Genomic DNA, 14,994 nt, shown 5'->3' on the forward strand with positions numbered 1-14,994 from the left:
TTCTTTGTAAACCGGAAAATAGGTTCGCTGATGGTAAATTCCTGAATCTCTCCCACTCTCTTAGCGGATGCCAGAGCCAGGATTAGTGCTGTTGTCAATGAGAAAAATGTTAAGTCTGCTCTATGTACAGGCTCAAAAGGAGGTAACATGAGCTGGCCGAGAAATGAATTAGCTCCCACGGAACCAGAGGATGTCAAAGATGTTGAAATGCTCGAAAGAGCCCTTTCATAAACTGTTTAATGTGCCTTTGGGCAAACAAATCAGACGTTGATGTATCAGTCCTTCTAAATCTTGAGATTGCAGCCGGATGGACCCAGAGCGAAGAATATTTGAGAACACTTTGGGCCAAACGTAACACATGGAAAGATCTGAGAAGGCTTTATCTGAAGTAAATGATGACCATTATTCCTTCAAACAGAGAAAAGCTTCCTCTGTAAGTTTTATTGGTCGCTGGAGCTCAAGCCTGCGCCACAATCTGTTTACACTCTTGCGATATATCCAAATTCTAGGTGGTTCGACTACGGAAACGCCCTCTACGCGGGAGTCCCGACCAAGCTCAAACGACTACAACGCATCCAAAACACCTCGGCACGACTGATCCTCAACGTACCATGCCACGGCCACATCACCCGCCACCTGAGTAACCTGCACTGGCTCCCCGTCAACAAGAGGATATCCTTCAAGATCCTCACCCACGCACACAAGGCACTCCACAAAACTGGCCCAGCCTACCTCAACAGACGGCTCTCCGACATCCTCAACCGCCAGCTACACTCCGCCGACCTCTCACTCGCCATCGTCCCGCGTATCTGAAGAACAACCACCGGTGGGAGATCCCACTCCCACCTCGCCGTCAAGACATGGAACATCCTCCCACTGAGCCTACGACAGACCCAAGACCTGCTGACCTTCAGGAAGATACTCAAGACCTGGCTGTTCGATCAGTAGCGCCCCCCCCCAGCGCCTTGAGACCCTCACGGGTACGTAGTGCGCTTTACAAATGATTGATTGATTGAAGCTGTCAAAGTTCAGCAATTTGTGATTGTGGTGAATAATCTCTCCATGATGCCTAGACAATATAATGGGATGCACCTTGAAAGGAATGGGTGGATGTGCTGCCAACTGCTGCAGCTTGCTATACAGACCACCCCAGAGCAATTAGGATCAGAGTGCAATGGTCTAGCTTTGCCTTCTTCAATACCTTGGGGATCAGAGGAAAAGGAGGAGGCAAATATCTTGGATCAATTGATCAAAAGAGCATTGTACATCAAACCCGGGTGCCAAAACCTGCTTGAGAAGTATTGGCATTTTCTGTTGTTGAGTGGCAAACAGATAGATTATGGGGTGACCCCACAGCCTGAAAATGTAATCCACCGATTTCTGTTATAGTTCCTAATCGTGACAATCCATCATTTGCCGGCTGAGTGCATCCGCCTGATCGTTCTGGCAGCCTGGCAGATGTCTCACACCAACACCTGTCCTGTGAGAAATGGAGCAGTTCCACAGCAGCTAAGCTTCTTCTGAAAGGATGTTGGACCGTGTTTTTCCTTGCTTGGCTATGTAGAACATACATGATGTGCTGTCTGTTCTGACTAGGACCGGTTGACCTGCCAATCTGGGGGGAACTCTTGAAAACCTAGTCTTTTGGCACGGAGTTCCAACACATTGATGTGGAGCCTCTTTTCTGCATCTGACCAGAGGGCTTTGGTTGAAAGCTCTTGCATGTGGACTCCCCATCCGTTCATGGACGCATCTGTGGTGAGCAATAACTTCTCTGTTATCAGCAGAAAAGAAAGACCTGTAGCTAGGTGTGCTGGAATCCTCCATCACATTAGAGCATGGGTACCCACAAACTTTCTGACGGGGCCAAAATTACAGTGTGGTTTTTGGCCGAGGGCCACACTGGTAGGGGTGGGGTCAGTGGGGGGGCGGGGCTAGAGTAAAAAAAATCAAATCTGTTTCAAAACACTTTTAGACAATGCGACAATACTGCATCTCAAAAGCAGATGCAACTACAAAGAGCACATTTTGAGAATACATTTTTATTAGCAGACAATAGCAATCTTAAGAGGCGTTGCATAGCTTCATACACACTTTGACCCCAATTCCATCACAGGGTTACTTTTGGCCGACCCGTACCCCCGCAATAGCCTGCAATGTCTTCCTAACGGGATGGCGGTAAGGCAAGGATCAAAAACTGAAGAAAGTCAAAAGGACTCGAACAGTTTACTTTTTATTCCTGGAGCAAACTCCATGACCGCTGAGGCCAATCTGAAAGGGCCCCCAGAATTTTTCCCCTTCTGTATGGCCTCCCTCCCGTTACGCTCTTATAGTGCAGACTCTAAGAAATGCCCTTGCCATTGCTGGAAGGACGTGGGATGGTGTTCCAGCCATGCTGAAGTAATACAAATACGACAAACTGCCATGGTGATGAAGACAATCCCTTCTTTCACTGTTTACTTTATCCTTTCTCCCGGATATGTGTAAGGGTTTCTTTTTGTCAATAGTAATGCTGTATGCCAAATATTAATGTTACTTACAGCATCTTCATCTTTGATATGCTATCATATAAGACTAGCTTTAAATACATAACAAATAATTGTTACCATGTATTGATGTATTTTGTGCTTTAGGTTTTTACAAATTAGCACAATGACAGGTGACTTTTTGGTTGGCTGCAGTTCCGGTGCCATAGCATCCTACAAGCCGGACACCTTAATATCCACGCTACCACACTGCCATCACACACCCTGGATCTACTACCCATAGGCACTATCAGTGTAGCTGACTGTTCTGGTCATTTTTGTGGGCTCGCTATAGACAGCTTCAGAAGTCTTTTACAGCTTTGCATACAATATTACATCAAGTGTGCTTTACTTCAGACCCCTGCTCATGATTGAAAGGTTTTTTGTCAATTCCATTGCCAGATCCTGATTTTATGGCTTTTCTCTCGATTCTTGTGCTGGTCCCACTTCTAGAGGAATTTGGCTTTACCCTGATTGAATGATTTGTTTCCTTGAAATGCTGACATCAGCGAACAACTTTTCTTTTATTTCTTGACCATTTGTGTTTACCTTTCCTGGGAAGCGCATGTCCTGCTCTTTTCCCTATATTTCTCTCTTAATTTAGCTTTGCCCTTTTCTAGCTAATGCTCTTTCCCTTGCTTCTCCCCTACAGTAATCATTTGCTGTTTCCTCCCTCTGGCACAAATTACTGACTTCACAAAGTACTGACGTCGGTCTCTCTTTCTCTCTCACATTCTCTTTCTCTCTGTTTTCTGTCAGTCTCTCTCTCTCTCTCTCCCTGTTTCTCTGTCAGTATCTCTCTCTCACACAGTCTCTTAGTCTCTCTCACAGTCTCTCTCACTTTCTCAGTGTCTCTCACAGTCTCTCTCACTCTCTTAGTCTCTCTCTCAGTCTTGCTCTCTGTCTCGATCTCCCACTCTCTCAGTCTCTCTCTCACACCATCTCTGTCTCTCTGTCTCACAGCAGTCTCTCTCACAGTCTCTCTCACACAGTCTGTCTGACACAGTCTCTCTCACTCACAGTCTCTCTCACTCACAGTCTCTCTCACTCACAGTCTCTCTCACTCACAGTCTCTCTCACTCACAGTCTCTCTCACTCACAGTCTGTCTCTCTCTCTCAGTATCTCTCAGTCTCTCTCTCTCTACCTATCTCTCCCTCTCTCACTCCAGCTCTCTCTCTCCACTCTCTTCTGTCACTCGTAATATTGGGTGCAATTTTGAAAACTATTTCAAAACTGCACCGTCCTAATTTTTCGGTGAAATAGTGAAAAGCGGGGGGCCATGGGTACATTACCTGCCAGGTCCGCGGGCCGCCAAGGAAGGCCTGCTGGGCTGCTGGCGACCCGTAGGCTGTACTATGAGTAACACAGCATTAGATCTTGCTTTAAGTGCCTTGTGACACAGGCCATGTCTTCCAATAGGTCTTCTGCCGGTTTCACTTGGAAATCCATTTCTTGCTGAACAGGTCTCATACGAAGCCTGCAAAACGGAATGAGGCCTACACATTATGCCATCATCACTATCAGGGATTTGGATTGCCTCTCTGTGATTGACTGTTTTCCAGCAATAGTCTTTGCCATTGTCTAACTTTCTCACTCTTTCTGCCAATGGAAAGGTTTTTCCCCACTCACTGAAAGTATTGTTTCCAGAAATTATGTCTTTGTTTGGGGGTCCAACGATTATTTCCTCCTGTGTAAAATGAGACCTAATCTCTGGAAGTTATTGATGCAAACATTCATGGAAGCTTTTGCTCTTTCCCTGGATGCTGCTTTGAGTAACCATTTGTCCAGGTATGGGAATGTCTGGTGACTTCCTCACCTGCGAAAAACGCCAACCGGAGCGAGACATTTAGTAAATATTCTCGGCACAGATTTGAATCCAAAAGGAAGCACCTTGTACTGGTAGTGCTGGCCCGCAACTGAGAATCCAGAGTACTTTCTGCGTTTTCGATGAATGGGTATGTGGAAGTATACCTCTCAAAGCCCCAGGAACGTCAAAAAATTCCCTTCCTGCATCATCAGGAGGACTTCTTATAAAGTAAGTATCTGAAATGACTGCTTCTTTAGAAACGTATTCATCTCTCGCAGATCCTGTGTTTGTTACCATCGACCAACATTTTTTTTTATTAAGAAGAAACTAGATTAAAAACCTTGATTCCTATTTGATTTGGAGACAATCTGCACGGCTGATTTAAAGCTTTAAATAGAAGCATGAGAATTTTTTATTTTGCAGCTCCTTCAAAAGGAAAAAGATGTTCCTTTCTTTGTGGACAAACTGGGAGCCTCTGAACGAACTTCAACATATGGCCTGATTGGACAATTTGTATCACCCATTTGTCAGATGTTATGTTCATCCATGTGGGAGTAAAAAGGGAAATTCTCCCCCTAAGCTTCTGAGGACCAAACGGAAAAGGGGGTACAGGCTGGGAGTCAAGCTCTTTTCCGATTGTCATTGGTTTGTGCTTGTAATGAACCTCTTTTTTCTTGAAGACCTCCCGTAAGTGTGCCTTTTGTTTCGACTGAGAGTGCATCCTTGATCGTATCCAGACGGTCTTTGAGGATGATATGGTTGTGATCTTTGTGAGCAATGAAAGGTGACGTCTGTAATCTGCGATACTGAAGGAGTCCTAACGCCTTTGCTATGTCAATGTCAGTTTTAATGCCTTGCAAAGCTTCATGAACATGTTAATCAAAAAGAGTTAGCGCATCAAAAGGCATGTTTAAAGATTTTAGATTGAACATCAGCATGGAAGGCTGTGGAATTTAACCAGCTTGGTCTCCTTAATGCAGTACCTCCTGCCAACAGGTGAAAACCTGCATTCAAAGCATCAACAATGAAAGAAAAAGTGAGTTCTCCTTCCTTTAGGCTAGATCATACCATTTCCCTCTTTTTCTCAGGTAGAAGTTTCATTATTGGAACAATGTAATGCCATATCTGGTGATTATAACGACCTAGAATCGTCAGAGCATTGGCTGTGTTAATTAAGGTTGCTGCCACAAAGGAAATTCTCCGGCCCAAATCGTCAATACTTTTGCTATCATTGACTGGCAGACTAGATGAAGGCGTTTTGAGGTATTGGTTCTTCTCAGAGCTGCTGAAGCAATTACTGAGTCTAGCATGACCAATGAGGCAAGCTGGAGTTGAATCGGGAGCCTTGCATTTCTTCTCCAGACGTGGTATCACATCTGTAACAGTAGAAATGGGTCTTTATTAATGAAATTAATAAAGACCCATTTCTACTGTTACAGATGAGCCCAGACATAATTAAGACATAATCAAGATGGGGTATGGAGTGAACGCATTGCTGAGGTTGCTCTGTAACGTCAAAGAAAGCCTGGTTGATCTACAGGGGTTATTGGTAGGCTGAATTTCTTGCCCGTTCTTTCAATCAATGAATTCAATTTAGAGATATCATCTGTAGCACCCTGTAGAATTGACACATCGTTTCCACTTGGGAAAATGAATTCTCACCCATTATCATCTCTTCCACCACCATCTGATGGCAGCTTTCCCTTCCTCTCCTTCTATATCAGAATATGTAGAACCATTAGAGTAAATATCATCCATATCTTCATCATGGACCTATCCCATGCCGTTGGAAGAGGAGGTAGTGGTGTTGGCTGCCTAGGAGGTGAAACTAGTAAAGGACCAGATTGAGGCGATGGAAGAATGGGTGTAGCAGGTAACACCATGTTAGGTTATTAGTTGGTTGCAGCAGTAATAGCTTATTAAAAGTATCCATCATTTGTTGCAACATTGATAAGACCACCATTGGCACAGAGACCACATCTGGTTTTCTATATTTATATGGTTTCTGCCTTAAATCAATTTAAGTACTCCCAGACTCCTGCTGTCACACATTTTCATTGTAGGACTCCTCATCGTCTACTGCTTCCTCTCCGAAAGCTAGTACTTATCTCACATCCAATTGAGTTGGGCTGTACGCTGTCCACGAGGCATAATCAGTAGCCTCTTTTTCTTGATCTGACTGCAATAATAGCAGTCTGGGTAAATCCGTCACCCTTAAAGATAAAAAAAACATTTTCTCCTATATCCTTTATCAGTTGCGTGGTTCTCAATGGAGATGCCATAGACGGTGGCTTCCTCGTCAACGGTATGGTTGTCGACAGAATGCATTGTCGTCAATGAAATGCTTGTCGCCAACGGTGTCATCATCGACGATATCTTCGTAGTAGACAGTGTCCTCAAGGTTTTCTTTGAACACCTCTTCTTTTTTATAACAGTTGAATCTCTGTAGCGCTTAGACTCTGCTTCGTCAGCAGAGAAGGTGCCTGCAAGCGCTATACTAAATAAATCATGCTCAGAAAACTGAACAAGTCTCCTTTTGTATGCTACCTTCATGAAAGGGCTTGGAGGGGCAATTATCACAGTATCTTCCCCTGAAGAGTGAGTCTCCTTTAGAAGTAGGAAAATTCTCTTAACTCCAAAGAAATAAAGACCGAGTCCTTTCTCTGTCCGTAAGAGTCTTAGTTGAGAAAGACTTACAAATCTTACATTCTGCTGACTTATATTTAGGATAAAGACAATACATGCAGAATGTGGGTCATCAGCGTAAATCTTCTTGCTGCTACAAGATAAACAGGTTTCAAAAATATCTCTTCACTTTGTCAGCCATGTTGACAGATGGTGACAGTTGATGGTCAGACCAAAAGATCTCCCTGGTCCAGAAATTGTAACAATCTTCCCTAAAAACAACTCACAGTACATTTGTGCTGAAGATAGGGCTGGTTCAATTCCAGGGCAGACCAAAAAGGAAAAATTTAAGGTTCAGTGAGGAGCTCTGACAGGGAACTCACTCACATGACATGCAGTAGAAATCTGAGCTATGGTGGACTCTAGAAGAGTAGGAGAGCTTAAGCTTACAATCTAATTGGCTGAAATTTGGGTTTTTTCAAATGAGGTAGGTGAACATACTAAGGTCATTTTACATCATATACTGTATGTTGTATATTTTACACTAAATACTGCTATTTTAATGTATCGAGGATTCCCAGGCTGATGACGGGGAATGATTCAAGCAAGTGAATATATGAACGATCCAATGTTGGAGAACGTGAAATTAAAGTCCTTTCATCCATTGTAGGAAGAACCACTAGAGGCAATACAGTTTGTAGTGTGTGCTAAAAATTCTGCTGAAATGCTGAAATAACTGGAATACATTTTACTCATGAAAAAGAATTAGATATGATAAATCAACCAATACCAATGTTCTTAGTACCTTATTTCTACACAAAAAGGCAAGAAGTGTGCACCACTGTTCATGTTTACCACCTCCTCCAACAACAGGGGCTCTTTCATAGCCGATGACATTAACAAAGCGTGCAGCTTGTCTAGGAGTGTCCAACAGACGTCCTGCTCGCATGGGTCTGACAAATGAACATACAGGCCTGTTTACCCAGTTCTCATCCTGAAAAAGATGAATACAGTCAGTGTTTGATGAGCATTAGATAAGGTGACTCTTAATGATTAGATAAGCAACAGGCTTTGAAGTAAAAGACCTCCAAATAGACTAAACATCACGAAAAATTACCTTCATGCTTATTCCAGTACACCTAGTGCTTGCTCAGCCTCAATCTGGGAATTCCCTGCACTATTACTATAACACAGGACCAGAAAAGCGGTTTGTTTCAACTTAAGTAATGCAGTCACCCATAATTGTCAGAGTGAATCACTGTCGAAGAGACCCAAAGAGAGGCCCTCCTACTAAGGAACTTGTCAGCATGAGTGGTTTATTTTAGAGGTCTCTGACTTAGCGATTCTACTGCTTTACATTACCTACTTTCCACCTCACTCCTACAGAATTTGTCTGACATGCAAGGTTGTAAAACCACATATGCTTGCCTCAGAGGAGAGCAGGGAAGGTGTTGTGTAGAAAGGGTGCCAGGACTAAGGTTACCAGAACTACCATCAAGGAAAGGTTTCTGACTGTTATTCTGCTGACCATCTTTCCTAACTGTTTTGTAATCTGATCACACAGCCCTAAAGAGTTTGTAGGGGAAGACTGTAAACGCTGACCAGTGATGAAGCTGCATTTATTCTTGCTGGTGAACTCAATGAGCAATGATCGCATAAAGCATGAAGCTCAGCCCACATCACTGGCACAAAGACAATAGAAACAGGGCTGTCTTTGGAAGAAACACCAATCCTGTCTTTATTAACACTTAGCCTAAGAAGCCTCGATTCCTTAATCCCCATCTGACTTGGAATGTCCTCAGCCAAGGAATGCAAGGTCTCTGAAAAATACTGGAAGGACTAACTCCTGATAAGGTGAAACCTAGTTACAGTCCTGGCCTATAGCAAAGGACGCTGCTTAAATGTCATTCAGGTACGTTAACAGAGAGCAGCCCCCCACTCCCACACAAGGAGCAAATCAGAGCAGTAGATGTACAAACCGTGCGGAGGGAGACAAGAATGGAGGTCCCATCCACCTACCCGACAGAGGAAATTGACTTGGATCTCAGGCCAGAAGCAGGACAGAGATGGACACTGCGCTGGTGGAATCTCCGCACTTTCCCATCCAACTAACCGTGCAATTACCAAGGAGGCATGGATAATCAAGGAACACCCATGGAATCAATGTATAGGAAGGTCAGAAAATCTGCCATACTGTCAAGTTAACCTGTTCCTTTCTTGGACTCTTTCCAGAACAAATATGCTGCTTCACCTCCAACAGCCTATCAAATAAACGCATACGTGGTCTCCAAAGTGGGATAGTTACCCCATAATAGTCTAAGCTTTAGAGTTAAGGGCTACTAGGAATCTATGTGTGCCCGAAAACAAGTATGTGATGAGCATAAAAGGGGAATTCTTGTGGTCAACATTTTATATATGAGATCTCACAGACCTGCAATGTTACTAATGGATGAAACTTTGCTCACAATCTTAAGTACACTAGGCATAACTTACTGTGATGGTACTTTGAGAGTGTTCATTAGTTGGACTCCATGTTGTGAACATAACTGTGTGGCTTTTTATATACTATCTGCTTGAAACAACAAACATTCATTATGAGAGTCTATATGATTTGTGACCATCACAGCACCATGGACACAAAGTCACAACATTGTAAATTCAAGTATATATCACAATTCTACTTTTTGGTCAGTAATTATTTCACGAAAGTAATTTTTCTCTAGCTAAAAATATACTAAATCCAATGAGTACATTTGGTACTCTTCGTCATACAAGTCTCTGACTTATATTGAAACAGATGTCCTTGCAATTATGGGACAAATGACCTGTTGCCCATTCCAGAACCGTTTTTATTTTATATTTTTATGGACAGGAATTTGGCAGCAAAAATCCACAGCGAACCTTGGAGTGTGTAATAGGTCAAGACAGTAAGGACTGGCTTGGATACCAAAAACACTTTAACAACATCGGTGGCATAGTTGCCACTGAGGCCCAGATGGGCCCAAACATATTTGCAATCGACACTGGATACCTGGGACTTATTATCATGTGGTCATCAGAAGGTTCATTGTCACATCCTACCCATCCCCCTTAATCGATAGGGGTAACCCAGACTTTTGCACATTTTTAGTGGCAGAAGAATTGCCTACCTGTGAAGCAGAAAAGCCTGCAGACATTGTAACAGCCTAAAATGGGGGCTTCTGATTTATGAGGCCGACAAGCGGTCACTCAACTTACAGGGCTGGGGAGATTTCAATACATATGCAGAATCAATACAGAATTCCTAATGTTAAATGGAGGTTGGGATGACCCGCCAGAATTTTGAGAGGTCAAATTATTTTTGACTTAAGAGGCGAATTTCCAGAATCGGGCCACACACAGCTTCCGGGAAAGAAATCACAGTTTTCATATCCTAGCTAGCCGATTCACAGGCCCATACATTTTCCAACTCTTTACACCCTCTGGCAGTGCAGAATTACTCTGCATACGAAAATGAGACCGCGTTTCCTGTGGACTGTAATCAACAAACCCCCCATGCATTACATGCTGAAGATGCATATTAGGCAACGATCAGTCCTGTGAGACTCACAGAAGTACTTCTTATTAGTCTGTTAAAAAAATTCTTTCACCATGAATAAACACCCTAAGAATATATCTTTATAATCTTATTAAAATCAAAATCATATCCTAGTGCGAACAATGTGTTATGGTCTTACTTTAAAAACTAACCATATAGTGGCAACAACACTGACAAACAGAATATAAGGAAAAACTGCAACATTGTAACAGTGATTTAGAATTTCGCTGCATCAGTTCTTCAATCCCTTCTGCTTGCCTCTAACTAAGCTAGACTTAGAACCAAAAGGAGACTGTGCAAGTTTCTTAGACGGCCTTGCCTTCCACCCGCACACCTTAGGAGAACGGAGTTACTGTTCTGTATGAAGGCATCTGGTGTGTGTCTCTCTCTCTGTTCAGCTATGGTGTCCCCAGACAAGTTTATAAGACATGTCTGGCAACTCTATATGCCTGCCTTTGAAAAGGAGAAGATGTATACAGCTCTTGTCTGTGCGACCTCTCAGCTTTCTGCTACCTGGAAGTTAAGATTCCTTTCTCCCTAACAACTGTCTAAATGCAGTTTAAATACTCCTTTCAGCTAGTTGAATGTTGTCAGAATAAGCAATCAATAGCATTTGAGCCTTAATGCGCTTTCACCTAGCTACACTTATGTGAAAGATAGTTGACTATTTGTATTACATATATCAACAATTACTCATGCGCTCAAAACAAATACTGAACAATGTGAAACATTGTGGACTGTTTGAAAATAACTGTTGGCTACAACATTCAAACTATCGAAACATTACATTATATATTCCTGCAAACTGAGCTATCAGATTGTTTTGAAAGAAATACTAAATATATTCATGCAAACTGAACAAAACAAATATACAAAGAAACATGCAAGATAATAAACAATACTCAGCACTATGCATTTATAATTGAAAAAATGTGCATTTGAATCAAATCAAATCAAATATACTTTATTCGGTTTTTGTGATACAAAACCATAAAAGTTCATAAAATATACACTTAACAATCCATGATTATTAAAGGAACACTTAAAGTGACCAAAATACAGTAAAAATAGGGATTCCATCATAAGAGAATTGTCCACTCCAGAATTAGACAGTATCAAATGAGTTCATATGCGATTTTACGTGTCCTACCACATTGCGTAATATTTCGGAAGAGGAGGAAAACTGGGGAATTTGGGGTAAAAGTCGTGTAAGTCCCATAAGGATATTGGGCCGTCTCTTATTTGAGGCGGCCAAGTTTTTAGGTAAGGGACAATATTTCTGTCTCCGAATCTCACAAGTATCAAGTCCCCAGCAACATCTTTGTGAAGGGAGCCCAACCAACCCACCCTTCTAACACTCCTTATTGCTCCGTATAAGTTACGAGGGAGTGGCCTGTTTTTGGACAGCCAAAATTTGGTTTTATTAAGTAAGTCAAATTGTCTCTCAGTTTTTCCAGGTTGGAGAGCAGGTACACCCGCAAGGATGCACACAAATGGGGCCGCTTCTGGTGGTAGATGAATAGAATTAACTTTGTTCTGACCTGCTCCAGGTGAGGTCGTCTGGGGAAGGGAGGCTTTGGCGGGGTATTTAGCTATTTTTTGCCCTGATGCACTAGGGCCAGCAGGTTGTGTTTGACGCCTTTTGTCCTCCGCAGGGGGTTTAGAGACTAAGTGAGTAGGAGGTGACATAGGGTGGTTAAATATGTCACTGCATATATCAACCCGCGGGTTTGATTTGATGGCTTTCTCTATTCTAGAGAGCCTATCCCCTAACATGTTAATTTTTTCAAGCAGCGGTGCTATCATAGAGCTTACCAATTGTTCGATAAGGGCTAGAATGTGGGAGTGGGGAGGAGGTGTTAGAACCTCTGGATTCTCAACATTCGAAGGGATCAATGGGGAATTGGCGGAGGGTGTGTTTAAACACAGTTTTTGAGTTTTAGGGTTGTTTATACCTTGAATGGCACCTTTATGTTTCCATTTCACCGATGGAACCAGGGGGGGTACAACACTTACGGTAGTCAGGCTGCAGGTTTTGGTAAAAAATATGGGGGCATCTAGAAGTGTAAGCTTATCTGGTAGTGTACTGGCGTTTTTGGGCGGAGGGGGAGTTTCCAAGGAAGCATAGTTGGAATTACATAAAAGATTTAACTCGTCTAACAGGGAGGGCATTTGCCCGAAGCCCGCTACGCTAGTAGACTGGTCCCCCTTGGAAGTCATGGTAGATAAGGAAAATAGGGATGCGATATATGAACAGGACCACAAGTAGGGAAACGGAACGAATGGGGGGGGGGTATTTACCCTCTTGATGGTAGGCCTACAATGTGACAGCCAAAGGGTATGGCCCGTCCCGTCCTTATCCGGCCGTAGAGGGCCCACCCTTTGCCCGGGCTTAGCCCCGGGCTATATCCCGCGCGCGTCCCGCGTCGCGGGAATAGTAGCGAGATTAAATCGCTGGAGGCAGGGGGCGGCAACGCCGAGGGAAGAGGCAGCAGCTGTGAGGCACCGAGCCTGCTGGTCCTCGCAGTCCCTCGGCGTGTAGTCCACTACGTCTCCTTCCCCCTCAAGGCAGCCCGCAGAGTTCAGAAAGCGCTTACAGAGCGCAGGGATCCCTCGTCGTTCTCCCCAGCAGCAGCCCAGCATGAGCGGCACCCGCAGAGCGGGGGCCGCGAAAAGTATTTGAAATGTCCAAGTGGGGGGGCGGCAACGCCGAGGGAAGAGGCAGCAGCTGTGAGGCACCGAGCCTGCTGGTCCTCGTAGTCCCTCGGCGTGTAGTCCACTACGTCTCCTTTCCCCTCAAGGCAGCCCGCAGAGTTCAGAAAGCGCTTACAGAGCGCAGGGATCCCTCGTCGTTCTCCCCAGCAGCAGCCCAGCATGAACGGCACCCGCGGAGCGGGGGCCGCGAAAAGTATTTGAAATGTCCAAGTGGGGGGGGGCGGCAACGCCGAGGGAAGAGGCAGCAGCTGTGAGGCACCGAGCCTGCTGGTCCTCGCAGTCCCTCGGCGTATAGTCCACTACGTCTCCTTTCCCCTCAAGGCAGCCCGCAGAGTTCAGAAAGCGCTTACAGCAGCCCAGCATGAGCGGCACTTGAATCGATGAATATGAAACACAACAGGGAGTACTACGTCAAACTCATGGCAACCAAGATACACCAGTGATTAAAACAAATGGGGCAACAAAGGGGAAAACAAGCATCTTCACAAATGCTGCTGGAGGTGAAGGGGGCATAGCTGTAGAGTAAACAGGTTGTTTTGCTCCTAAATGGAACATACAGAGCAAATTAACTGACAAATAAGGCGGGTGCCTCATTCCTCCGGTTATGGTTTTCCTTGGGCTTCTATGCACTTTCTTTAGCTTTAAGAATGATGAAATCTAAACTAGATTTATCCAAATGATGCTGTGGTGGGGTGATTGATTTGTTCATAGCTGTAAACAAGTAAGCATCATAATCACCACTGGCATCATCACACACCAAATGCATGTGATGATCACCCAAGGGGAAAAAAAACAAATAAGCCAAGTTACTGACAATAAATTAACCTAGTCACTTGTTGTCAAGCATGCCCGCACCAGGTCTTCTGCTTAGATATGGGGCATTATTTTCCTTCTAGACAATACAGCCTGATATTTTCAAAGGGAGCCGTACGAGCATGCACTTAACTACAATGGGGCAGGCCCCTGCTCAGCCTTACAGAATGATTTGCTTTTACACTCTGGCAATACATGAATGACATAGGTAGACAGATTCTCTTCTATAAGTAAAAGTCCTTATGGTTTAGTCCAAGTCATTTTTAGAAATGGCAATATCTATAAGCACAAACAACTCCTTGGCGGTGAGCGGTCAGAAATGCAGAATAGGACCACCAAAGACGTTCTCCAAAATGTGTCAGATCACCGCTTCAGCTGGACCAAATGTTGCCCATGTGGTGGGCCACAGATTTGAAGGGACTTTCGGTGTGCAACGGTCCATTATTACGACAGTAAAGCAGTTAGAATTACTGAGAAAATGTTTTTCGAATCAAGGAGTACCCACCATACCTGTGCAAAAATCTTTACCAGTCTTGTGCTGTGTGATGGTCTGATCTGCAGATACTCCCTCCACCATTGTTTAGCATACACCAGAAACAAACGTTCCTTTTCTGCAGTCTTCTGGTGTTCCAATGCGAGCTGTTTGAAAAGCGAACCATTCATTTCAAAGATTAATTGATGGAGTTCACAGGCTGGTATTAAGCTCACTTACAGTCCAAAAATTAAATCAACACTTTGCAGAACATCTTACTCTTACAAAACTGGAAAATTGAATTTCAGAAAGAGAGATCAAAAGTGAATATAACGTATGCCACAGACCGAAAAGCAAGGACAGAAGAGTAACTGCATTAGATTTCTATTCTTAAAAATAAACTTCATCTTACTGCATGTCAAGAATCTGTCAATCAATCAGCAAATCAGCTATTTTAAA

The 14,994-nt window shown here is 43.6% G+C and overlaps 1 protein-coding gene across 2 annotated transcripts in view; it reads right to left on the bottom strand.

The window, feature by feature from the left end:
• CEP76 (centrosomal protein 76) overlaps positions 1 to 14,994 on the bottom strand; it is a 320,940-nt gene that overhangs the window by 110,338 nt on the left and 195,608 nt on the right. The window contains exons 7-8 of one of the 2 annotated variants that reach the window (XM_078687483.1): positions 14,574 to 14,702; positions 7,764 to 7,952 (exon numbers count right to left, since the gene is read on the bottom strand). In XM_078687483.1, the coding sequence (XP_078543609.1) occupies positions 7,764 to 7,952; positions 14,574 to 14,702 (318 nt within the window). The remainder of the gene's footprint in view (positions 1 to 7,763; positions 7,953 to 14,573; positions 14,703 to 14,994) is intronic. The other variant, XM_078687484.1, reaches the window with a different exon arrangement.

The sequence above is a fragment of the Lissotriton helveticus genome, chromosome 4_1 (assembly GCF_964261635.1).
Source record: "Lissotriton helveticus chromosome 4_1, aLisHel1.1, whole genome shotgun sequence".
NCBI lineage: Eukaryota > Metazoa > Chordata > Amphibia > Caudata > Salamandridae > Lissotriton > Lissotriton helveticus.